Source organism: Stigmatopora argus, chromosome 13 (assembly GCF_051989625.1).
Source record: "Stigmatopora argus isolate UIUO_Sarg chromosome 13, RoL_Sarg_1.0, whole genome shotgun sequence".
Classification (NCBI taxonomy): Eukaryota; Metazoa; Chordata; class Actinopteri; order Syngnathiformes; family Syngnathidae; genus Stigmatopora; species Stigmatopora argus.
In genome coordinates this window covers 17,495,239-17,522,131 of record NC_135399.1, presented here as the reverse complement: position 1 = coordinate 17,522,131, position 26,893 = coordinate 17,495,239, and the positions used below count along the sequence as shown (strand labels likewise).

At 39.7% G+C, this 26,893-nt stretch overlaps 1 protein-coding gene and 1 long non-coding RNA gene across 2 annotated transcripts; both read left to right on the top strand.

Moving 5' to 3' along the window:
- The first annotated feature begins 1,152 nt into the window (after positions 1 to 1,152).
- slc9a2 (solute carrier family 9 member 2) lies at positions 1,153 to 9,252 on the top strand. The gene is made up of 13 exons (XM_077617549.1): positions 1,153 to 1,819; positions 2,410 to 2,624; positions 2,687 to 2,935; positions 5,266 to 5,516; positions 5,592 to 5,809; positions 6,547 to 6,746; positions 7,324 to 7,413; positions 7,488 to 7,558; positions 7,817 to 7,984; positions 8,060 to 8,165; positions 8,461 to 8,577; positions 8,655 to 8,742; positions 8,806 to 9,252. Exons 1-13 carry the CDS (start codon positions 1,537 to 1,539, stop codon positions 9,090 to 9,092), a joined length of 2,343 nt encoding a protein of 780 aa, XP_077473675.1. The 5' UTR covers positions 1,153 to 1,536; the 3' UTR covers positions 9,093 to 9,252.
- A 4,719-nt stretch (positions 9,253 to 13,971) lies between these two features.
- LOC144087051 (uncharacterized) lies at positions 13,972 to 14,601 on the top strand. The gene is made up of 3 exons (XR_013304634.1): positions 13,972 to 14,087; positions 14,282 to 14,431; positions 14,526 to 14,601. It is a non-coding gene; the product is annotated as an uncharacterized LOC144087051 (long non-coding RNA).
- The last annotated feature ends 12,292 nt before the right edge of the window (positions 14,602 to 26,893 follow it).

Genomic DNA, 26,893 nt, shown 5'->3' with positions numbered 1-26,893 from the left:
CCGCTGGAGGCCCGCGGGTACATTCGCCAACAGCTGTTCCCCCAAATTGGGGCTTCCAAGCAGAAAGGCCCCCTGCCAATCAGCCTCCGGGGATAGCAAAAAATCTGCAGGGTCTGAGAAATGAGCATTTTCCAACAGCTTCAGATTCAATCAACATTGGAGTATTTTATGATGAGTCATTTTTTTCCAGTTCTGTTTTGATCTCATTTGGACTAGCAAACCTCAAACAATGCTAATTTGTGGTGTTGTTTTATAGTCAAATAAGCAATATTCAAAGATTTTTGGAAGAATCCTCGATGCACATCTGCCGGCCAATAAATTCTGTTTGTCACTCCTTCCTATCCCTACAAAAAGGCACTTTGTTATCTTATTGACAAAAGCAAAATGCTAGCATACGACCCGTTGACTGCAGCTTGCCCATCCCTGCATCATCGATGCCACGTCACTGGGTGGTACCCTTAAGGATGCTACTTTGACAGCACAAACCACCTTTTTCATCCTCCAATGCACCATATCCGGTTGCACATAGAAAGAAAGCATCCCATTTCCCCTCTTTATAATCCACAACCAGTGGCCCGTACTTTAATCCCGCATCAACATTGGTGTGTCATCCATCCCGGCTGTTTACTTGGATGCTTTCTTGCGTTTCTGTCTGTGTCAGTGTCACACAATCCCAATAGTGCACACTTTCGTCAATATGTTAAAAAAATATATATATAATAAGAGGTTCTGCCGGAAGAGTGTGCCCGGATGAAAACATAAACAGCCGTATCGATGTCAATTTCTCATCAATCGTTCGTTACCCTGCGCGTGACGTCGACGGGCATTTTAGCAGATGTAATGCGGAAAAACAAGATGTCCAACCTTTAGCAGAAGGAAGAGTAGGAAGAAAAAGTGTTGTCATGGTGAAACGAGCGTCGCTGCTCTCATCCTGGCCGCTCGAAGGCGTCTGCAAGGCAGAAAGCACGAGACTCGCCCAGACTCCCTGTGTGACCGACACACTGCACTGACTCCTTATCGCCACTGGAGGGAACCAAAGTCCCGCTTTGACACTGAAAGGTTTTTGGCGTTGTGAGAGTAAAAAATCACCTCCTGTTTCAAATACTAATGTTAATACTCCAAATTTTAACAGAAACATTGTTATTTCCATTGTATGGGAGTTCATTTCTCTTGGCTCTTTAAAAAGCTAACGTGCTTGTGCTTTCCCAAAACAACATTTCAAGATGAAAGTGCACCGAAACTCTTCCACTGGTCACGTGATGTCCAATCAGTCGTGACCGCGCCCAGAACGTAGAGGAACCCGTGCACGCGCCTGACTCAGGTGGACAACTTTTCCCAAATGTTTGGTATCTCGTTTTCGCTGACTTGCAAGAAATTTCAAGTAAGGCACTCCAATTGAAAGAAAAATTCATCGCTGTTACTTTGGGCATCCGTCCGGGTGAGAGTAGCCATGACGCGGCGCGGGTGGAAATAGTTTGGAGCTTAATTAGTTTGGCTGTTGGACGCCGTGTTCGCCTCGCCCGGAAAATCTCCAAAATGGAGGCTCGCTTCAGGCCAATTTGGGGCTTTTTTCTTGTTACTTTGTGGCTTTTTTGGGCCGTCCTGCCTGGCTCCTCGGGGGAAATCCCAGCTCGACCCACGGCCGGTTCTGCGGTGGAGGTCGGGGTCCCGGTCTTGCCGCCGGTCGAGCCCGACGGGCCCCAGGCCTACCCGGAGCCCCAAAAGGACAATTTACCCGTGTTCACTATGGACTACCCGAGGATCCAAATCCCCTTTGAGATCACCCTGTGGGTGTTGTTGGCCTCTTTCGCCAAGATTGGTAAGTGACCTCAAAAATATTCATGTATAATATAGTATACTCTACTGTATGTATGTGAAAAGTCCAAGTATATGCTCTAGGGATGTCCCGATGCTGATTTTTTTTGTTTTTCCACTTCCCATCCGATTTTCGTTACGATATATCGATCTGATGATGCCAGTGTTTTTATACCAGTAAATATAATAGTTAAAAATGATTTACCCAGTAAATGATGCTTCATTTGGATTATTATTATGAAAGTGAGCCGTGTTTGTACCCCCTCAGAAAATGCTTTGTTTACAAATTTTGACACGACAACCTGTTACTGTGATTCGTTTCTAAAGTGAAATCGAGTTTTTCCAGATGAAAAAATGTGGACATTTGAGATTTTTTGTATTGGGAACTTGAAACCAGTAACCAGAAACTCAACCAGTATGAAAGATGTGAATTTGCAGGTCGTCCAGGTGAAGTTTGCCAGCTTCCTTACTGTTTATTGTAAGCTAATTGCGTAAAAAACAACAACAACAAAAATGCGGTCTTACACATAATTACTGGAAAATGCATAAACGCATGGACGTGATGTCGTTTGCACTTTTGTTTTCTTTCTTCAGGCTTCCACGTATACAACAAGATGACCGTTTGGGTTCCGGAATCGTGCCTGTTGATCAGCATCGGCCTGGTGGTGGGCGCCATCATGCACTCGGTCAACGAGGAACCTCCCGCCGTGCTCACCAGCCACGTCTTTTTCCTCTACATGCTGCCCCCCATCGTCCTGGACTCGGGCTACTTTATGCCCACCAGGCCTTTCTTCGAGAACATTGGCACGGTGAGCCAATCAGATGGAACGGGATGGAACTCACTCCCATTGACGCTTTCTTTTTTGGGCAGGTGCTGTGGTTCGCGGTGGTGGGCACGCTGTGGAACAGCGTGGGCATCGGCATGTCGCTGTTCGCCATTTGCCAGATCGAGGCGTTTGGCGTGCAGGACATCAACCTGCAGGAGAACCTGCTGTTCGCCGCCATCGTCTCGGCCGTGGACCCCGTGGCCGTGCTGAGCGTCTTCGAGGAGGTGTCGGTCAACGAGCAGCTCTACATCGTGGTGTTCGGCGAGTGCCTCTTCAACGACGCCGTCACGGTGGTGGGTAACATGCTTCTTTCTTTCTCTCTCAACGTCTTTCCATGGTTTTTCTCGGCGAGCCAGCCACGGCTTGTTTTGGTTATTCGGAAACAATGCTGGTCTTGAGCTTTTTAGTGTTTTGACCTACCACAAAAACAAGCCCGAAGCCTCGGAGTTATCTCTCGGATCAAAGTCAGGAGACAATTCCCACTTTTACTCTCGTAGGTGGACAAAAGTGTACCGTTTTGTCAAAGTCAAACAAAAACTAAAAAGGTGATTTAAGGAGGAAAATTAATTTTCGAGAGAGGAAAAGTAGTGTAGAATTGCTTGAGATTGTTTGCTAGTCCGTTGGCTCCGGTGCCGCCCCGCGACCCATGTGAGGATAAGCGGGAAGGAAAATGATAAATGGAAAAAAAGTCAGTTGCTATTGCAACATAGGCATCACTCTTTTTTTTTAGACACGACTAAAATGTCCACACGAGGACATATTTTCACTTTTGCTACAGCTAACGGCTAACGCCAGAGTGACAAAAATGTTTACCGTCTGGACCAAGGGTGTCAGACTCGGGTTGGTTCACGGGCCGCTTTAACGTCAACTTGATTTCACGTGGGCCGGACCATTTTGGATATAATATTTAGATATTTAAAAAAAAAAATGGATTAAAAGAACTGGATTAAAAGCCCTGAATATTCAGTTTTTTATGGATCTAAAACAATGTTTATTTTAGCTTGTTTTTTATATATTTTTAGATTTTACAAAATGATTTTTGAACTAAAAACACAGAAAAAATGGATTAAAAAATGACAATTATTGATTTAAAAGGGGGAAAATCAGGACATTTAATATACATCTACACTCTTCATTTGAATTTGATCCTAAAACAGAAAGTCGGCACTCATGATTAACTTTCTCGGGCCGCACAAAATGATGCGGCGGGCCAGATTTGTCCCCCGGGCCGCCACTTTGACACCTGTGGTCTGGACAATGAGTATTTGCTACTTTTACATCACTGAGATTTTTAGATTAAAAGTGCTTTGTTAAAAATCTGGGGAAAACTGGCCTTGACTCCCGTTCCAAAGAATTGGCTGTCACTGTTAAATAGATGTCAAAATCCATTTCTTAAAGATGAAGTACAAATGTAAATAGAAATAGAAATGTACGTGATTCTTTCACGTTCCCCCCTGTAAGAATTTCTGCTAGAATAATTTGATCCACCGTAAACCAGGAAGTCAATCGCTGACCAGCAAAGAGAAAAAAAATGTCCGTCCACTTCTTCTTATTCATTTATTCAGTTTTTTAGTTTGCTAGACGGGGGGCATTGTTCTTCCCAGCTTTGTAGTGTTTTTTCTTCTGTTCCCTGACTCCACCCTGGATCCAGTCCGTCCATGTTTAATCGTCAAAAGTGGGACTATGTGAAAGCTAGGCAAACTATTGTGTTTGTCAATTCTTTGACAACAAAGCTCAGCTCGAGTTTCGCCAGCCGTTTTGCTTTCCACTGCGTAAACGTCACCACGTAAAGAACTTGACCAAATAAGATCCCGGAGGGAACGTCTCCCGTCTCCCGTCTTTCTGTCGGGACTTTATTTGCTTAGATGCGGCCAAACCAGTTTAAGCGGTCATTTGTGCAAATGTTATGGGCGGAGTTGGCGTCCAAATCATCTGAAACTAGACCACTGGGAACCAAAAAAACAAACCCCCACCTTATCTTATTGTGGTCAGAACACTTCCTCCTCCTTTTAAATGGTGTGTCTTTATTAAACACAACATTTGAAACCAATACAAACTTAGACAGAAGCGAAGGGTCCACGTAAAACCAGTTTATTAGGTTCACATGTATAAAATAAAAGTAATAATAATAATGTTAGGAGTTGTTGATAGTATTTTCTAGGGAGATTTTTGAAGTGGGTAAATGACAATTTTTAACAATAAAATATATAAAAATGGGAAAAACTTCTTATATTTCTCATTGTGAAAGAAATGGAATTAGACATGTATCAAAATGACAGCAAATTGTTTTAAGAGTTGTTTTCTTTCTTTGTGAGCGATTGCATTTATTTTTGGGATTAATAAGTGAATTGTCTTTTTGCTCCGTCAACAAAAAGGTGACAAACAAGTGACTTGCCCTTTTATCCAATCAAAACTAAAATCTGTGGTTAAAAAAAAATCACTTGCAAAAAACAAATGGAACAATCTTAGTATTTTTTTTCATGGCGAACTCGTTTTTTCTCACAAATGCACATTTTGGAAATCCAAGCTTTTTTGACCACATTGTTTGTGATTTCTTTTCCCATTTTCACGTATTGATTTTTCTCCACTTGATGATGCAGTGTTTTGATTTTTGTGACCACAGGTGTTGTACAACATGTTCAGCTTCGTGGCGGAAATGCCGGTGGTGGAGCCGGTGGACGTGTTTCTGGGCGTGGCCCGCTTCCTGGTGGTGGGCACGGGCGGGATGGGATTCGGCGCCCTCTTTGGCTTCGTGGCCGCCTTCACCACCCGCTTCACCTCGCGGGTGCGCGAGATCGAGCCCCTCTTCATCTTCATGTACAGCTACCTGGCCTACCTGGTGGCCGAGCTCTTTGCCATCTCCTCCATCATGGCGTGAGTATGACGCCGTTTCGGTCCAGTGGTGGCGGCAGCACGCAAAATGTATTAATTTTTTTCTTCCCTCGCCAGCATCGTCACGTGCGCCCTCACCATGAAGTACTACGTGGAGGAGAACGTGTCGCAGCGCTCGTGCACCACCATCCGCCACGTGGTGAAGATGCTGGGCTCCATCTCGGAGACGCTCATCTTCTTCTTCCTGGGCGTGGTCACCGTCACCACCGAGCACGAGTGGAATTGGGGCTACGTTCTCTTCACGCTGCTCTTTGCCTTCCTGTGGAGGGGGCTCGGTAAGGCAACCACAAAAAAAAAACACCTTTATTTTGAAAGGGACGGCCGGATGTCAATCAAATTGCGTCCTAGGTTATTGACGTGCACGCGACAACGTGCTGACACAAAATGTATAGTATAGTATCACAATATATATACCGTTATTGATACAGTAAGGTATTAGGAAAAGGGAATTGATTGTATATATTAAGTTGTCTAGCGATTGGCTGGCCACCAATTGGAGCCTGCTGCCCATAGTTAGCTGACCCTTGTGAGGATAAGCGGTTTGGAAAAGGATTATTTGATTTAATATTACATAGGCAAATGATCATCCCAAGTGATGTATAAAATATTTATCGTGCAAGTGATATGCATTAATATCTGTAGCTCAAAATAATTGATGCACCAAAAATATGTTTATTGCACAAATTGTTTTTTGTATTAAATTCATATCAATGAATTTACTCCACAGCCCCCATTTTATATCCAATTGTCGTATTAGTGTTGCCCACACAATAAAAAAATTAGAAAAGTAATGATAAAAAAAATCAATTTAGGAAAAAAAAACAGATTATTCATTCAATTTATGAGGAAATAAAACAGTAGTAAGGATAGCAGTATTAGAAATTAAATTGTAATCAATTTAAAAAAATAGGTGTATTTTGCACTGGAATTGTATTATTATTTTTGATAAAGCTGTCCTAGAAGGGGTTGAAGATATCATTTGACATTGTCAAACTATCTCCTTATTGGACAGGGGTGCTGGTGTTGACCCAAATCATCAACCCCTTCCGCACCATCCCCTTCAACCTGAAGGATCAATTTGGTCTGGCCTACGGCGGTCTGCGGGGGGCCATTTCCTTCGCCTTGGCCTTCACTCTGCCGGACAACATTGGGCGCAAGCAGCTCTTTGTCACCGCCACCATCGCCATCATCATTTTTACCGTCTTTCTCCAGGTAGGCAGCCATCGCACGTCCCTTGAGATCAAATATTGACTTGGTTTTGAGTCGTGTGGCTCATATTATGTGGGATATAGATATGAGATTTTCGAAGGGCGATGCCAATTTGATGAGGGGGAAAAAATCTGACGATTGACAATAGAGTTTACTTAATAAAGCATGCAGAATGAAGGAATGGTGATTCATGTTTTGGAAATTTGAATGTCTGTTAGGTTCAAAATGAGCAAAACAGTCTTTAAATGTGAGCCTTATTTCCCCCTTCTATTCCTGTAGATTGCAATAATGGACTTTGCAAAAAATGGCTCCAATTATTGTTACGACAAATGTCACTTTGGACTTCAGTTATTCTCATACTATCTAACCGAATATTGACATGGAAATAGCATTATTTAGGACTAACTGAACAATACCATTTGAAGAAAAGACCTGAAAACCAACTGGAGAAATATTTTACACACGCGCTACTTTTAATGTTACGACATGGTGTCCGTCAAGTACGCCATTTGCTGTGTGATCTGACCAATGTACTAAATGTCCACGTCAATGTGTATTTTCCGCTTGCCGCTTTTGGCAGGGCATCAGCATCCGGCCTTTGATCGAGTACATCAACGTGCGCAGAACCAACCGCAATCTGGACACCATCAATGCCGAAATTCATTGCAGGGTAGGCCACACCTTTTGCCTTTTATTTTTTTGGGGGAGCGTGCATCCACTAACACATTTTGTGTTTTCTCTCAGCTGATGGAACACACCATCGCCGGCATCGAGGATCTTTGCGGGCAGTGGAGTCGCTTCTACTGGAAGGACAAGTGAGACTCGACCGCGCGTCAAACTTCTGCTTGGCTTTTTCCTCTTTTTAGCCGCCCGCCATTGTCTTTGGTGGCACGCTTTGGTGTCAGGTTCGACTTTCCGCAGGCCAGACTGGTTTTGATCTGCCTGAAGCTCTTTCGGCTTCTTCTTTATCGTCCGTTGACTGACTCTTTGTCCGCAATTTTCCCCACACGTCGCATGTATACAAATATTTCATTGTAATGTGTCGTGTTAATGTTTGTTTGTCTAATGTGCAGGTTCATGAAGTTCAACACTCGCATTCTGCGTCGGATCCTGATTCGAGACAACCGCGCCGAGTCCAGCATCGTGGCGCTCTACAAGAAGCTGGAGCTCCAGAATGCCATGGAGATCCTGGAAACGGTGTCGGGGGACATCAGCGCCGCCCCTTCTACCATCTCCCTGCAGTATGTCGATTTTGAAAAACGTAACAAAAGTCGCTGCAGCGTATTCTGATGTCTAAAACTCCCAATATGTTCCAGTGAGGAAAAGAAAGGTCCCGCCAAAGCTAAGAAGAAGTTCCTGGCTGCTGACCTGCGGAGCATGCACGACATTCTGGCCAAGAACATGTACAAGATCAGACAAAGGGTGAGCGAACACCCAACATGACACTTTAAACAACATCCTGATGTTTGCGCCACGCGCCATGATGCAACAGTCATTAAGAAGCATAGCCCAAAGTCACATTAAATCAATAAGACCGTTAAAACAGCCAAAAAAGACAGAGTAGATGAAAAGAGTTTTTTAATGTTAAGGTGATGATTCGCATGTAACAACTTTGCAGATCATTGCAGAAAAAGACATTTTAGTTTAGTTTTTTGAAATGTATTTACATTTTAAATTGTTAAAGATGATTTTCTCTGTTGTTTTTGTCTCCCGCCAGACGACGTCATACACCAGCAAGCACGCTCTGCCCAACGAGAGCCGCACGCGCGAGATTCTCATCCGCCGCCATTCCAGCATCCGGCGCAGTCTCCGCCCGGGAAGCTTCCAAACGCCGGTAACCACGCGCTCACCTCGCCTCAAATCTCCCTCACCAACTCACCCACTCATCCGTCCTTCCTGTCCGCTTTTAAGGCGCTGCCCAAATCGCACAAGTACTTTTCCCTCCCCGCCGGGAAGAACCTGGACTCCGACTTCCCACCCGTCCGCCGGCGTGGCACAGGTACGTCGTTTTGAAATCAAACCACCGACGGGCCCTTGGCTAAAGTGGGACGTTTGCTTTCAGATGAGCGTGAGACCACCTCGGAGATTTCGTACGCCGCCGGGCGCCAGAGGGGGCCGCTTCCGTTACGGCGGCTGGACACGCTGGAAGAAGTGGCCTCCGTGGACTTCCTGGACGAAAGACAAGCCCGGAGAACTTCTCCCGAGACTCGTTCCTCCTCCAGTAAGTCTCCACGTCGCGCAGAGTCGTCGGAGAGCGACGTCGGCTCCGGCGTGTGGGCCGCCGAACCGCGAGACGGCACGACGCGCAATCCTCTTCTCAGGAGGCCGCAGTGGAAGCCCAAAAGTTGAAGACCTCCTTGGTAAGAGAAGAACTTGCTGTAAAAAACGGACTAAACATCTTAAAGTTAAGCCATTTTAGCCGACTAGAATTTTTACAAAGTTTCAGGTGACTTACTTGTATGTGTTCATTTTAATACGTGATCATTAAAATATTTTGAATTGACTTAAACTTTTGCGGAAAGTGTTCTTGCTTCAAACCGTTTACTAAGACTTGCATTTTAAGTTTACTTTAAAATACTTCATATAAAACATCCAAATGGGCAATTTTAATGCTAAAAACACATTACTTTTTTGTGTTTGCTCCTGATATTTACTTGTATTTAACAGCGCATATGTTTTTGCGGACAAACTCCACACGGGGCCAAGCGGGTTTTGAACCCACGCGGCCAGCGTTGCAACGCACTAACCGCTTAGGCCACGGGCCCCCAACATAATTTCGGAAGAAGATCCCACTGCTTCTTAGAGGCCAAGTGAGCAAATATAAGAGTAAGTTAAATTAGCTCGTGTGAAATTTGGAGCTTTTCTTTAGCCTAATAATGACTAGGGCATTAAGTATGACTAAATAGTCATTCGCAGTTTGTATTTAGGGAATTTGAGCAACCATTTAAATGGTAATTATCACTTACCTTCCGGGCGACCAAAAGACCAGCGACCAATCGACCGTGTACCAAATTAGCTGGTAGTATTGCCAGGCGGTCGGTCTCCCATCCAAGTACTAAGTCTGCTTACCTTGAGGCATTTTCAGGGTAGTGCGCTGCAAGCCCAACTAGGTAAGACATGAAATCTGATATTTTGAGTAGCACCTCCCTTACCTGTTAAGGACACATTTTTCATTGAGTGTACCTGCAAATACATACACTACATTTCAGGAGCTAACACAAAGACTAAAATGGTGTCTTTGCACACAAATACAGGTTGTTCCTAAATGTTTGACCCCATTTCGTAGGCTTCACGAAGCTGCCTGGCCGTCCTGGCGATGTCGGTATGCATAAGCAGCCCTTTTCTGGAAAGTTTAGGTGCTAATTGGTTTTGGAGTGGGTAAAATTTGCAAAGATGGCATGCTACACTGTCTCCGGTGAATGCATCCGAGCATACTCTAACACGCAAAATGCCTTTTCTTTAGAAGTGAACGGCATTTCTTAATCTGAAAAGATACAAATTGCAAACTTTACACGCAAAAACTTGAACCCTTTCTACATAAGATGTGAAAATTTGAGATCATTCCAATGAAAATTCTCAAAATTATGGGCCTACCAAATGGGGTCAAACATTTTGGAACACTCTGTACTTCACTCCTGTGGAGTAAATGCACATTTCTACTTATAATATCAAAAGACATGAAGTATTTGATAGCATTCCAAGTAACCTATTGAACATTAGTTTTATTGGTCCGAAGTACGTTGGCGTTGCGCCGGCAACAAAACGCATTCGGCAGTCCCAATCCTTTTGCTGTTCAGACGTAGGCATGATCATCATCATTGAATCATCAAAAGCCGATTGTCATCATACACAGCTGCGTTTGACCAAATTGGTTTTCAACGGGTTGGTGGCGATCGACGTCCAAACGATGAAGAGATGGAAGTGGCGCTGTTTTACGTCTAGATCAGCTCCGTTGCCGGCCGTCGAAGAGCCACATGGTGACGTCGTTCTGGCAGTCACCCTCGTCCGCGTCTGCAGTTCAAAGCGATGGCGGTCACGGGCTGAGGCGAGCGAGCGCTATGCCAGGCCAGACCTTTTACCTGCCGAGTTGACATCGGTCAGCTACACCACGTCGTCCTCATCCTCGTTGTTGTCCAATGCGTCTTATCGCTGCCTAATCAAGATGACATTTTTATCCTGTGATGCTAATGTCTTTACAGTCACGACAGTTTCCTACCTTGAAGGACGAAGGTGGTGACGACTACGTGTCCTGACTGCTCCTGCGGCCGGTCAGCAAGCTGCTCCACGAACTCCTGACTGGACGCCGTGAATGACCTAAAGATCACGCGACCAAAGTGATGACGACGACGACGACCGGACTTACAGATCTATGAAGATTTGCCCTCCGCTTTGATCCGCTTGCTGGCAGGTAAGCTGGCGGTGGGTTCGTGTTGTCGAACACAAGAATGGTCAGCTTTTGGGCGCAAAGCTTTTCAGTATCCGTCTAGAGAAGCGTTTGTCAGGAAATGATAGTCATTTTTTTTGTTTAAAAAAAAAATGCCTTACTATAAATATTTTTAAAAAGCCATCATATACATGGTCATTTTTTTAAAAGAAAAAAGCCTTACTATACTGTCTTTTTTTTTAAAAACGACATGGTATAGTAAGGCTTTTTTCTTTTAAAAAAACGACATAGTATCGTAAGGCTTTTTTTCTTTAAAAAAACAACATAGTATAGTAAGGCTTTTTTTCTTTTAAAAAATGACATAGTATAGTAAGGCTTTTTTTCGTAAAAAATGACATAGTATAGTAAGGCTTTTTTCGTAAAAAACGACATAGTATAGTTAGGCTTTTTTCTTTAAAAAATGACAGTATAGTAAGGCTTTTTTCTTTAAAAAACGACAGTATAGTAAGGCTTTTTTCTTAAAAAAAACGACATAGTATAGTAAGGCTTTTTTCTTTAAAAAAAAAAACGACATAGTATAGTGAGGCTTTTTTTCTTTAAAAAATGACATAGTATAGTAAGGCTTTTTTTCTTAAAAAACGACATAGTATCGTAAGGCTTTTTTGTTTAAAAAACCGACATAGTATAGTAAGGCTTTTTCGTTAAAAAAAGACATAGTATAGTGAGGCTTTTTTCGTAAAAAAACGACATAATATAGTAAGGCTTTTTTTCGTAAAAAACGACATAGTATAGTAAGGCTTTTTTTCGTAAAAAAACGACATAGTATAATAAGGCTTTTTTTCTTTAAAAAATGACATCGTATAGTAAGGATTTTTTTCGTAAAAAACGACATAGTATAGTAAGGCTTTTTTCTTTAAAAAACGACATAGTATAGTAAGGCTTTTTTCTTTAAAAAACGACAGTCTAGTGAGGCTTTTTTTCTTTAAAAAATGACAGTATAAGGCTTTTTTTCTTAAAAAAACGTCATAGTATAGTAAGGCTTTTTTCTTTAAAAAACCGACATAGTATCGTAAGGCTTTTTTTCTTAAAAAAACGACATGGTATAGTAAGGCTTTTTTCTTTAAAAAATGACATAGTATAGTAAGGCTTTTTTTCTTAAAAAACGACATAGTATAGTAAGGCTTTTTTCTTTAAAAAATGACATAGTATAGTAAGGCTTTTTTTCTTAAAAAACGACATAGTATAGTAAGGCTTTTTTGTTTAAAAAACCGACATAGTATAGTAAGGCTTTTTCGTAAAAAAAAGACATAGTATAGTGAGGCTTTTTTCGTAAAAAAACGACACAATATAGTAAGGCTTTTTTTCGTAAAAAAACGACATAGTATAGTAAGGCTTTTTTCTTTAAAAAACGACATAGTCTAGTGAGGCTTTTTTTTCTTTAAAAAATGACAGTATAAGGCTTTTTTTTCTTAAAAAACGTCATAGTATAGTAAGGCTTTTTTCTTAAAAAAAACGACATAGTATCGTAAGGCTTTTTTTCTTAAAAAACGACATGGTATAGTAAGGCTTTTTTCGTAAAAAACGACAGGAGCAGTTGGGACAGTTGCACGTCGCCACCGCCTTCCTCATGCCAGGTTGAAGACCGTGTCGCGACCGTAAAGATATTAGCGTCTTAGGACAAAAATGTTGTCATCTTAGGCAGTGTTGAGAAATAATTGTCTTTGTGTCATGAAAGATGCATTGGACAACGTGGAAGAGGAGCAGGAGGAGAAGCACGGGGTGCAGCCGACCCGGCAAGTAAAGGAGTGCTCGCCTCACCCCGTGACAGCCGTGGGTTTGAGCTGTGTCCCCGTCACTCGGCGGATGTGGACGAGGGCGACTGTCAGAACAACGTCACCATGCGGTTCTTCGACAGCCGGCGGTTGCGGTGGGAATGCCAACCAATAAAAGTGTTTGGGTGGCTTATTTGAAATCCTAGCTAATAGCCAGTGTTTTAGGATTTTTTTAAGCTCATTTTGATGTCATGATTCAATGTAAAATTTAATTTTGAAAGGTTTTTTTAGTAAAAGGTAATTATTCTTATGTCGCAGGTGTCCCTCCCGCCAAAGGCGGGAGGGGCACCAAGAGTACATCTGCGGGACGCGAACCAGCCTCCACTCGGCGGTAGGCGCATACTCCACTGTGTGCGCCAAGGGGCCCACCCACACACCCACTAAACTTCGACCGGCCAAGTGTTTTCGGTAAGAAGGCGTTCGAGTAATTTGGCTAAGTGTGCAAGCCGCCTCCCTACCCAGCATGGTCCTGTCCTAGCTAATAGCCAGTGTCTTTTGATTTTTTAGGATAAGTATTTTAACAAATTTTGATGTCATGATTAAATGTAAAATTTAATTTGTAAAGTTTTTTTTAGTAAAAGGTAATTATTCTTATGTCGCAGGTGTCTCTCCCGCCGAAGGCGGGAGAGACATCAAGAGTACGTCTGCGGGACGCGAACCAGCCTCCACTCGGCGGTAGGCGCATACTCCACTGTGTGCGCCAAGGGGCCCACCCACACACCCACTAAACTTCGACCGGCTAAGTATTTTTGGTAAGATGGTGCTCGAGTAATTTGGCTAAGTGTGCAAGCCGCCTCCCTACTCAGCATGGTCCTGTCCAATAAAACTTTTGGGGTGGCTTATTTGAAATCCTAGCTAATAGCCAGTGTCTTAGGATTTTTTGAAACTAATTTTGATGTAATGTTTAAATGTAAAATTTAATTTTTAAAGTTTTTTTTAGTAAAAGGTAATTAGTCTTATGTCGCAGGTGTCTCTCCCGCCGAAGGCGGGAGAGACACCAAGAGTACACCAAGAGTACATCTGCGGGACGCGAACCAGCCTCCACTCGGCGGTAGGCGCATACTCCACTGTGTGCGCCAAGGGGCCCACCCACACACCCACTAAACTTCGACCGGCCAAGTGTTTTCGGTAAGAAGGCGTTCGAGTAATTTGGCTAAGTGTGCAAGCCGCCTCCCTACCCAGCATGGTCCTGTCCTAGCTAATAGCCAGTGTCTTTTGATTTTTTAGGCTAAGTATTTTAACAAATTTTGATGTAATGATTAAATGTAAAATTTAATTTGTAAAGTTTTTTTTAGTAAAAGGTAATTAGTGTTATGTCGCAGGTGTCTCTCCCGCCGAAGGCGGGAGAGACACCAAGAGTACGTCTGCGGGACGCGAACCAGCCTCCACTCGGCGGTAGGCGCATGCTCTACCGTGCGTGGTAAAGGGCCCTCCCACCGTCCCACTAAACTTCGACCGGCCAAGTATTTTCGGTAGGAGGGCGCTCGACGAATGTGACTAAGTGTATAAGCCAACTCCCTAAAAAGAACATGTCCTGCCCACTCGGTTTTAATTTGACCTGAAAAGTGACAAGTTGGAGGAGGCGGGGAATCCAACCGATTACCTGTTGGATGGTCAGTTGGTGAGCTAGAATTCCTCCCGCCTGGTGAAATCGACATCCTACATCACCTACGTCCACAGGTGAGTCTAAGAAAAACAAAAGAAAACAAATATTTTCTGCACAGCAAAATGAATGTCTCTTTTAAACCTACTTTTTTTGTCTTCAGGTGTCCTCGCTCTCCACGCTTTGGGAAACCTTTTGGTTGGAAGACTGTCCATCCCACAATTCATCCATTTTTGCCTTTGTCACTCATCTGAAAAAAATCAAAATAAAAGTTGACAGCCAAATATCTCTTGTTCTATTATGTGACCTTGACTTTGATTTATAAGATTTATTTTTTCATTTTAAAAATGGATGTGGCTATGCACACGCACTATGATCGCTGCAACAAGGCGAGACATCACATACCGAGCCAATAAGCAACCGGTCGGGGCGGCGCTTCATCCGCAAGCTGCTCCCAAACCTACTCCATCCTGTCAGAGAGAACACAAGGAAAAAGCCTTACTATACATGGTCATTTTTTAAAGAAAAAAGCTTTACTATACTATGTCGTTTTTTTTAAGAAAAAAGCCTTACTATACTATGTTGTTGTTTTTTAAAGAAAAAAGCCTTACTATACTATGTTGTTGTTTTTTTAAGAAAAAAGCCTTACTATACTATGTTGTTGTTTTTTAAAGAAAAAAGCCTTACTATACTATGTTGTTGTTTTTTAAAGAAAAAAGCCTTACTATACTATGTTGTTTTTTTTAAAGAAAAAAGCCTTACTATACTATGTCGTTTTTTATAAATAAAGCCTTGTTATACATTGTCATTTTTTTAACGAAAAAAAGCCTTGCTATACTATGTCTTTTTTAAAGAAAAAAAGCCTTACTATATACTATGTCGTTTTTAAAGAAAATATGCCTTACTATACTATGTCGTTTTTTAAAGAAAAAAGCCTTACTATACTATGTCGGGTTTTTTTTAAAGAAAAAAGCCTTACTATACTATGTCGTTTTTTTTAAAGAAAAAAGCCTTACTATACTATGTTGTTTTTTTAAAAGAAAAAAGCCTTACTATACTATGTTGTTGTTGGGTTTTTTTTAAAGCCTTACTATACTATGTCGTTTTTTATAAATAAAGCCTTGTTATACATTGTGTCTTTTTTTAAAGAAAAAAAGCCTTACTATATACTATGTCGTTTTTTAAGAAAAAAAGCCTTAATATATACTATGTCATTTTTAAGAAAAAAAGCCTTACTATACTATGTTGTTTTTTTAAAGAAAAAAGCCTTACTATACTATGTCGTTTTTTATAAGTAAAGCCTTGTTATACATTGTCATTTTTTTACGAGAAAAAGCCTTGCTATACTATGTCTTTTTTAAAAAGAAAAAAAGCCTTACTATATACTATGTCGTTTTTAGTGAAAAAAAGCCTTACTATATACTATGTTGTTTTTAAGAAAAAAAGCCTTACTATACTATGTCGTTTTTTTAAAAGAAAAAAGCCTTATTATACTATGTCGTTTTTTAAAGAAAAAAGCCTTACTATACTATGTCGGTTTTTTTTAAAGAAAAAAGCCTTACTATACTATGTCGTTTTTTTTTTAAAGAAAAAAGCCTTACTATACTATGTTGTTTTTTTAAAAGAAAAAAGCCTTACTATACTATGTTGTTTTTTTTAAAGAAAAAAGCCTTACTATACTATGTCGTTTTTTATAAATAAAGCCTTGTTATACATTGTGTCATTTTTTTAACGAAAAAAAGCCTTGCTATACTATGTCTTTTTTAAAGAAAAAAAGCCTTACTATATACTATGTCGTTTTTAAAGAAAAAAGCCTTACTATACTATGTCGTTTTTTTTAAAGAAAAAAGCCTTACTATACTATGTTGTTTTTTTAAAAGAAAAAAGCCTTACTATACTATGTTGTAGTTGTTTTTTTTTTAAAGCCTTACTATACTATGTCGTTTTTTATAAATAAAGCCTTGTTATACATTGTGTCTTTTTTTAAAGAAAAAAAGCCTTACTATATACTATGTCGTTTTTTAAGAAAAAAAGCCTTACTATATACTATGTCGTTTTTAAGAAAAAAAGCCTTACTATACTATGTTGTTTTTTTAAAGAAAAAAGCCTTACTATACTATGTCGTTTTTTATAAGTAAAGCCTTGTTATACATTGTCATTTTTTTACGAGAAAAAGCCTTGCTATACTATGTCTTTTTTAAAAAGAAAAAAAGCCTTACTATATACTATGTCGTTTTTAGTGAAAAAAAGCCTTACTATATACTATGTTGTTTTTAAGAAAAAAAGCCTTACTATACTATGTCGTTTTTTTAAAAGAAAAAAGCCTTATTATACTATGTCGTTTTTTAAAGAAAAAAGCCTTACTATACTATGTCGGTTTTTTTTAAAGAAAAAAGCCTTACTATACTATGTCGTTTTTTTTTAAAGAAAAAAGCCTTACTATACTATGTTGTTTTTTTAAAAGAAAAAAGCCTTACTATACTATGTTGTTTTTTTTAAAGAAAAAAGCCTTACTATACTATGTCGTTTTTTATAAATAAAGCCTTGTTATACATTGTGTCATTTTTTTAACGAAAAAAAGCCTTGCTATACTATGTCTTTTTTAAAGAAAAAAAGCCTTACTATATACTATGTCGTTTTTAAAGAAAAAAGCCTTACTATACTATGTCGTTTTTTTAAAGAAAAAAGCCTTACTATACTATGTTGTTTTTTTAAAAGAAAAAAGCCTTACTATACTATGTTGTAGTTGTTTTTTTTTTAAAGCCTTACTATACTATGTCGTTTTTTATAAATAAAGCCTTGTTATACATTGTGTCTTTTTTTAAAGAAAAAAAGCCTTACTATATACTATGTCGTTTTTTAAGAAAAAAAGCCTTACTATATACTATGTCGTTTTTAAGAAAAAAAGCCTTACTATACTATGTTGTTTTTTTAAAGAAAAAAGCCTTACTATACTATGTCGTTTTTTATAAGTAAAGCCTTGTTATACATTGTCATTTTTTTACGAGAAAAAGCCTTGCTATACTATGTCTTTTTTTAAAAGAAAAAAAGCCTTACTATATACTATGTCGTTTTTAGTGAAAAAAAGCCTTACTATATACTATGTTGTTTTTAAGAAAAAAAGCCTTACTATACTATGTCGTTTTTTTAAAAGAAAAAAGCCTTATTATACTATGTCGTTTTTTAAAGAAAAAAGCCTTACTATACTATGTCGGTTTTTTTTAAAGAAAAAAGCCTTACTATACTATGTCGTTTTTTTAAAAGAAAAAAGCCTTACTATACTATGTTGTTTTTTTAAAAAAAAGCCTTACTATACTATGTCGTTTTTTATAAATAAAGCCTTGTTATACATTGTGTCATTTTTTTAACGAAAAAAAGCCTTGCTATACTATGTCTTTTTTAAAGAAAAAAAGCCTTACTATATACTATGTCGTTTTTAAAGAAAATATGCCTTACTATACTATGTCGTTTTTTTTTAAAGAAAAAAGCCTTACTATACTATGTTGTTTTTTTTAAAGAAAAAAGCCTTACTATACTATGTCGTTTTTTATAAATAAAGCCTTGTTATACATTGTGTCATTTTTTTAACGAAAAAAAGCCTTGCTATACTATGTCTTTTTTAAAGAAAAAAAGCCTTACTATATACTATGTCGTTTTTAAAGAAAAAAGCCTTACTATACTATGTCGTTTTTTTTAAAGAAAAAAGCCTTACTATACTATGTTGTTTTTTTAAAAGAAAAAAGCCTTACTATACTATGTTGTAGTTGTTTTTTTTTTAAAGCCTTACTATACTATGTCGTTTTTTATAAATAAAGCCTTGTTATACATTGTGTCTTTTTTTAAAGAAAAAAAGCCTTACTATATACTATGTCGTTTTTTAAGAAAAAAAGCCTTACTATATACTATGTCGTTTTTAAGAAAAAAAGCCTTACTATACTATGTTGTTTTTTTAAAGAAAAAAGCCTTACTATACTATGTCGTTTTTTATAAGTAAAGCCTTGTTATACATTGTCATTTTTTTACGAGAAAAAGCCTTGCTATACTATGTCTTTTTTAAAAAGAAAAAAAGCCTTACTATATACTATGTCGTTTTTAGTGAAAAAAAGCCTTACTATATACTATGTTGTTTTTAAGAAAAAAAGCCTTACTATACTATGTCGTTTTTTTAAAAGAAAAAAGCCTTATTATACTATGTCGTTTTTTAAAGAAAAAAGCCTTACTATACTATGTCGGTTTTTTTTAAAGAAAAAAGCCTTACTATACTATGTCGTTTTTTTTTAAAGAAAAAAGCCTTACTATACTATGTTGTTTTTTTAAAAGAAAAAAGCCTTACTATACTATGTTGTTTTTTTTAAAGAAAAAAGCCTTACTATACTATGTCGTTTTTTATAAATAAAGCCTTGTTATACATTGTGTCATTTTTTTAACGAAAAAAAGCCTTGCTATACTATGTCTTTTTTAAAGAAAAAAAGCCTTACTATATACTATGTCGTTTTTAAAGAAAAAAGCCTTACTATACTATGTCGTTTTTTTTAAAGAAAAAAGCCTTACTATACTATGTTGTTTTTTTAAAAGAAAAAAGCCTTACTATACTATGTTGTAGTTGTTTTTTTTTTAAAGCCTTACTATACTATGTCGTTTTTTATAAATAAAGCCTTGTTATACATTGTGTCTTTTTTTAAAGAAAAAAAGCCTTACTATATACTATGTCGTTTTTTAAGAAAAAAAGCCTTACTATATACTATGTCGTTTTTAAGAAAAAAAGCCTTACTATACTATGTTGTTTTTTTAAAGAAAAAAGCCTTACTATACTATGTCGTTTTTTATAAGTAAAGCCTTGTTATACATTGTCATTTTTTTACGAGAAAAAGCCTTGCTATACTATGTCTTTTTTTAAAAGAAAAAAAGCCTTACTATATACTATGTCGTTTTTAGTGAAAAAAAGCCTTACTATATACTATGTTGTTTTTAAGAAAAAAAGCCTTACTATACTATGTCGTTTTTTTAAAAGAAAAAAGCCTTATTATACTATGTCGTTTTTTAAAGAAAAAAGCCTTACTATACTATGTCGGTTTTTTTTAAAGAAAAAAGCCTTACTATACTATGTCGTTTTTTTAAAAGAAAAAAGCCTTACTATACTATGTTGTTTTTTTAAAAAAAAGCCTTACTATACTATGTCGTTTTTTATAAATAAAGCCTTGTTATACATTGTGTCATTTTTTTAACGAAAAAAAGCCTTGCTATACTATGTCTTTTTTAAAGAAAAAAAGCCTTACTATATACTATGTCGTTTTTAAAGAAAATATGCCTTACTATACTATGTCGTTTTTTTTTAAAGAAAAAAGCCTTACTATACTATGTTGTTTTTTTAAAAGAAAAAAGCCTTACTATACTATGTTGTTGTTGGTTTTTTTTAAAGCCTTACTATACTATGTCGTTTTTTATAAATAAAGCCTTGTTATACATTGTGTCTTTTTTTAAAGAAAAAAAAGCCTTACTATATACTATGTCGTTTTTTAAGAAAAAAAGCCTTACTATATACTATGTCGTTTTTAAGAAAAAAAGCCTTACTATACTATGTTGTTTTTTTAAAGAAAAAAGCCTTACTATACTATGTCGTTTTTTATAAATAAAGCCTTGTTATACATTGTCATTTTTTTACGAAAAAAAGCCTTACTATATACTATGTCGTTTTTTAAGAAAAAAAGCCTTACTATATACTATGTCGTTTTTAAGAAAAAAAGCCTTACTATACTATGTCGTTTTTTAAGAAAAAACCCTTACTATACTATGTTGTTTTTTTAAAGAAAAAAGCCTTACTATACTATGTCGTTTTTTATAAATAAAGCCTTGTTATACATTGTCATTTTTTTACGAAAAAAACCTTACCATACTGACTTTTTTTAAAGAAAAAAGCCTTACTATGTCGTTTTTTAGAAGAATAGCCTTACTATACTATGTCGTTTTTTAAAGAAAATAGCCTTACTATACTATGTATTTTTTTAAGAAAAAAGCTTTACTATACTATGTCGTGTTTTTAAGAAAACAGCCTTACTATACTATGTCATTTTTTTAAGAAAAAAAGGCCTTCCTATGCTATGTTGTTTTTTTAAGAAAAAAGCATTAATATACTATGTCATTTTTTAAAGAAATAAAGCCTTACTATACATGGTCATTTTTTAAGAAAAAAGCCTTACTCTACTATGTCGTTTTTTAAGAAAAAAGCCTTACTATATGTCGCTCTCCGGCTGACCCGGGGATCCGAAGTTCCACGAGTACCCTTGGAGGGGGTACACTGCCAGATACAATAAAAGTGAAGAAAGATTACGGGGAAGAACGGCCTTTTTGAGGCGCACGCTTACCCCGCGACCTCGGTTGCCTTTGCGTCCCGGCGTCCCGGCATCCCTTTGGAACCCTGTGCTCCGCTTTTGCCTGGGAGCAGAAAAGTAGGCGTGGCTCGCGCCGTTTTGTCAAAAGGCAGGACTTCCCCTGGGCCAAGACGAAAGAAAGCACCCACCGTGATCCCGGGAAAACCGGGGATGCCTGGATCTCCCTAGAAAAACACAACGGCGTAGGAACACCTTCAGTGCCATCGACAACCATAGACGTCCAATTGTGAATGGACCGCGGCATAAGAACATTATATGCAGAAATGTTTGGGGGGGAAAAAACCTCAAAAACATCCCGCGTCAATGAGCTACCATATTAGCCGCCGCCGCGCATAAGCCGTACCCTTAAAATTGTCTTAAAATGGTTGAATTTTACAACTGTTTTCATATATGACACCCTTGCTTCACAATTTTCCCCTCCATTTTCATAGGGAGTACAAATGTGTTACTTTGAAGGAAAAATCTAAATAAAAGTAATCGCACGTCGTATTTCTGACATTCTGTATGAATCGATTGCTGGATTGCATTTAAGGGTGTTGCCTGCAGGTAGACAAATTCAAAAAGGAAGTCATGTGAGCAGTACAACCGGGAAGTGCGTCTGAGGCGGTCTAGTTTGTCAACCCTAGGTAACATGGCGGCGTCCTGAGCGAGCAATGGCAGGCACAAGTAAGGGTGCATGTTTCTTTTTTTCCATTGGTGGTTCAAAAAGCCCCTCTTCTAGCTAGCGCAAGGAGTGGGGAATTTTGCGCTTACCTTGATCCCTTTGGGTCCGGGCGGGCCGTATTTGCCGCTGCCGTCCTGACCCTGGCGGAAGTATAGACAGTTTACAGTGTTAGTACACAAAGGGCGGAGTTAGGTCACACTGGTCAGGAGGGAGGAGGGGGGGGGGGGTAAATTACAAACTCACCAGCGTCCTCCGGGGGCCCGGCGTCCTAGTGTCCTCCGGGGGCCCGGCGTCCTAGTGTCCTCCGGGGGCCCGGCGTCCTCCGGGGGCCCGGCGTCCTCCGGGGGCCCGGCGTCCTCCGGGGGCCCGGCGTCCTCCGGGGGCCCGGCGTCCTCCGGGGGCCCGGCGTCCTCCGGGGGCCCGGCGTCCTCCGGGGGCCCGGCGTCCTCCGGGGGCCCGGCGTCCTCCGGGGGCCCGGCGTCTCCCGGGGGTCCGGCGTCCCCCGGGGGTCCGGCGTCCCCTTCGCGCCTTGGTCACCCCGATCTCCCGGTTGCCCCAGTAACAAGAAATGCACCTTGGTCGTCACCGTGGCGACGGCACACGGGGAACACCCGCCGGCCTACTCACCTTCTGGCCGTGATCTCCGCAACGTCCCGTTGTGTCCCGGCTAATTTTGAACGGCGGCCAGGGCCGCTGAATCGCCACGAGGCGGGCTTACCTGGGGCCCACGGGGGCCTTGACAGTAACCACAAAATCCTTAAAAGTGTCCAAGAATCCTGAAAAGTGTCCAAAGTTCCTGGAAAAGTTTCCAAAGTTCCTGAAGTGTCCAAAGTTCCTGAAAATTGTCCAAAAGTGTGAAAAGTGTTCAAATGTCCAAAAATCCTGAAAAGTGTCCAAAAGTGTCCAGAAATCCTGAAAAGTGTTCAAAAGCGTTCAAAAGTGTGCAAAAGTGTCCAAAAATCCTCATGGGAAAAATAGTGTCCAAAAATCCTGAAAAGTCCAAAAGTGTCCAAAAATCCTGAAAAGTGTCCAAAAGTGTCCATAAATCCTGAAAAGTGTCCAAAAAAACTGAAAAGTGTCCAAAGATCCTGGAAAGTGTCCAATAGTGTCCAAAAATCCTGAAGTGTCCAAAGCGTCCTGGGGGCCTGGCGTCCCGGTGTCCTCGCCACGAGGCGGGCTTACCTGGGGCCCACGGGGGCCTTGACAGTAACCACAAAATCCTGGAAAGTCTCCAAAAATCCTGAAAAGTGTCCAAAAGTGTCCAGAAATCCTGAAAAGTGTTCAAAAGTGTGCAAAAGTGTCCAAAAATCCTCATGGGAAAAATAGTGTCCAAAAATCCTGAAAAGTCCAAAAGTGTGCAAAAGTGTCGAAAAATCCTCATGGGAAAAATAGTGTCCAAAAATCCTGAAAAGTCCAAAAGTGTCCAAAAATCCTGAAAAGTGTCCAAAAGTGTCCAAAAATCCTGAAAAGTGTGCAAAAGTGTCCAAAAATCCTCATGGGAAAAATAGTGTCCAAAAATCCTGAAAAGTGTCCAAAAGTGTCCAAAAATCCTGAAAAGTGTTCAAAAGTGTCCAAAAATCCTGAAAAGTGTTCAAAAGTGTCCAAAAATCCTGAAAACTGTCCAAAAGTGTCCAGGAATCCTGAAAAGTGTTCAAAAGTGTCCAAAAATCCCCATGGGAAAAATAGTGTCCAAAAATCCTGAAAAGTCCAAAAGTGTCCAAAAATCCTGAAAAGTGTCCAAAAGTGTCCAGAAATCCTGAAAAGTGTTCAAAAGTGTGCAAAAGTGTCCAAAAATCCTCATGGGAAAAATAGTGTCCAAAAATCCTGAAAAGTCCAAAAGTGTCCAAAAATCCTGAAAAGTGTCCAAAAGTGTCCAAAAATCCTGAAAAGTGTTCAAAAGTGTGCAAAAGTGTCCAAAAATCCTCATGGGAAAAATAGTGTCCAAAAATCCTGAAAAGTGTCCAAAAGTGTCCAAAAATCCTGAAAAGTGTTCAAAAGTGTCCAAAAATCCTGAAAAGTGTTCAAAAGTGTCCAAAAATCCTGAAAACTGTCCAAAAGTGTCCAGGAATCCTGAAAAGTGTTCAAAAGTGTCCAAAAATCCCCATGGGAAAAATAGTGTCCAAAAATCCTGAAAAGTCCAAAAGTGTCCAAAAATCCTGAAAAGTGTCCAAAAGTGTCCAGAAATCCTGAAAAGTGTTCAAAAGTGTGCAAAAGTGTCCAAAAATCCTCATGGGAAAAATTGTCAAAAAATCCTGAAAAGTCCAAAAGTGTCCAAAAATCCTGAAAAGTGTCCAAAAGTGTCCAAAAATCCTGAAAAGTGTTCAAAAGTGTCCAAAAATCCTGAAAACTGTCCAAAAGTGTCCAGGAATCCTGAAAAGTGTTCAAAAGTGTCCAAAAATCCCCATGGGAAAAATAGTGTCCAACAAATCTTGAAAAGTCCAAAAGTGTCCAGAAATCCTGGAAAGTGTCCAAAGCGTCCTGGGGGCCCAGCGTCCTGGTCTCCTCGCCACGAGGCGGGCTTACCTGGGGCCCACGGGGGCCTTGACAGTAACCACAAAATCCTGGAAAGTGTCCAAAAATCCTGAAAAGTGTCCAAAAGTGTCCAGAAATCCTGAAAAGTGTTCAAAAGTGTCCAAAAATCCTCATGGGAAAAATAGTGTCCAAAAATCCTGAAAAGTCCAAAAGTGTCCAAAAATTCTGAAAAGTGTCCAAAAGTGTCCAAAAAGCCTGAAAAGTGTCCAAAAGTGTCCAAAAATCCCCATGGGAAAAATAGTGTCCAACAAATCTTGAAAAGTCCAAAAGTGTCCAGAAATCCTGGAAAGTGTACAAAGCGTCCTGGGGGCCCGGCGTCCTGGCGTCCCCGCCACGAGGCGGGCTTACCTGGGGCCCACGGGGGCCTTGACAGTAACCACAAAATCCTGGAAAGTGTCCAAAAATCCTGAAAAGTGTCCAGAAATCCTGAAAAGTGTTCAAGTGTGCAAAAGTGTCCAAAAATCCTCATGGGAAAAATAGTGTCCAAAAATCCTGAAAAGTCCAAAAGTGTCCAAAAATTCTGAAAAGTGTCCAAAAGTGTCCAAAAATCCTGAAAAGTGTCCAAAAGTGTCCAGAAATCCTGAAAAGTGTTCAAAAGTGTGCAAAAGTGTCCAAAAATCCTCATGGGAAAAATAGTGTCCAAAAATCCTGAAAAGTCCAAAAGTGTCCAAAAATCCTGAAAAGTGTCCAAAAGTGTCCAGAAATCCTGAAAAGTATTCAAAAGTGTGCAAAAGTGTCCAAAAATCCTCATGGGAAAAATAGTGTCCAAAAATCCTGAAAAGTCCAAAAGTGTCCAAAAATCCTGAAAAGTGTCCAAAAGTGTCCAGAAATCCTGAAAAGTGTTCAAAAGTGTCCAAAAATCCTGAAAACTGTCCAAAAGTGTCCAGGAATCCTGAAAAGTGTTCAAAAGTGTCCAAAAATCCCCAAGGGAAAAATAGTGTCCAACAAATCTTGAAAAGTCCAAAAGTGTCCAGAAATCCTGGAATGTGTCCAAAAATCCTGAGGGAAGAAAAAAAGTGTCCTAAAATCCTCAAGGGAAAAATGGTGTCCAATAATCCTCAGGGAAGAAAAAAAGTGTCCAAAAATCCTGAAAAGTGTCCAAAAATCCTGAAAAGTGTCCAAAAATCCTGAAGAGTGTCCAAAAATCTTGAAAAGTGTCCAAAAATCCTTGGCGAAAAAATGGTGTCCAAAATCCACAGCGGATGGCGGCCGGTGAGCGTCCAGGTTGAACTCCACTTTGGTGTCCTGGGTGCGCGGACAGGCAGCTGGTCATTTGGTTGGTCAGTCAGACAGGAAGTTTCCGGGGCTGTTGGAACTCGCTCTGAGTCAAGCCGCTGTTCACCAGGAAGAAGACGTCTGTGCGTGAACTTTTGGGCCAAAGCTGAAAAGCCACATAGGGACAGAGTTAGTTAGGTCTGCTTTCTAAACAAACACTTGCAGCCTTATTTCCATCATGTACATACACTACAACCAATGCAGGCCATACTATGTGTGAATCAATAAAATTTAACATTTAGCATCGCATCGCATAGCATTTAACATCTCATCTCATTTTCTGAACCGCTTCATCCTCACTCCCGTGGGGTGCTGGAGCCTATCCCAGCTGACTTCGGGCCAGAGGCGGGGGACACCCTGAACTGGTGGCCCTACTATGAGGCCGACGCGCTAACCACTCAGACCACTACAGACCCCCCCCCCCCCCCATTTAACATAATTGAGCAAAACACTTGACAAGCCGTTTAGCCCATTCACACGGACAAATCAGTGTTTTATACAAACACAATGATAGGAGTAAGGACATTTAGCATCCACAATAAAGTATAACTACAGTTAGTATATCACGTGAAGTCTCTGCTAGGGTAGCGATTAGCCACTCGCGGCTAGCGCTAGCCTCGTACTAATCGCTAATTAACGTGATATATACACAAGAAAGACCGTTTAAACCCCATAGCAATAACCAGCACGTTAAGAACGCCGATTGGTTCTTATGAATGCTCGAACAAGACATAATTTAGCAAAATAACATTAGAATTTAACATTGAGGTTTGGGGTTAGTTAACCCTCGCTTGCTTACAGGAGCTCAACACGGCGACCACAGCTCTTCACCTCAAAATAAACCCAGAGCGCTTCACCTCAAAAATAAACGCACACTTGTTCATTATAACAAGTAAACAACTCGTAAGATATCAAAATAAAATTCATAATCATTGTTTTACCTGACTGACGAGCAACCGGTCCGAGGTACAATGCGCCTGGCACCTGAAGTCAATTAGTTTAATGAGCAGCCCAGCTGTCGTTGCCTGCGTGCCCTGCGATTGTCTGGCAACCCATCGGATAGGCTCCAGCAACACCGCGAGGAAAAGCAGTACAGAAAATTATTGAATCAATGAATGATTTATTTGTAAAAATTGCATTATGTTGGTAGAATAAGTCAATAATGAATAATAACAATTAGAATAATAAAGGCAACTCGAAATCTGATTGGTTAAAGCAAGTTTTATCGAAACTACAGCGCCCATAGAACTGATTGTGAAGGGCTCCAGATAGATGTCTAAACCTGGCAACAAATAATGGCTGAAATGTGATTGGTTAAATGCTTAAATATGATAACACAAATAAGGAAGCAGCACAACCAGCAATGAAAGGAAGCCGACAGACAATTTGGAATTATTTAATAAGTATTCATGGATCAAAATAATTAACATCAGTCTGTGATTCAGATATTTTTTAGGCCAGCAGAGAAGGA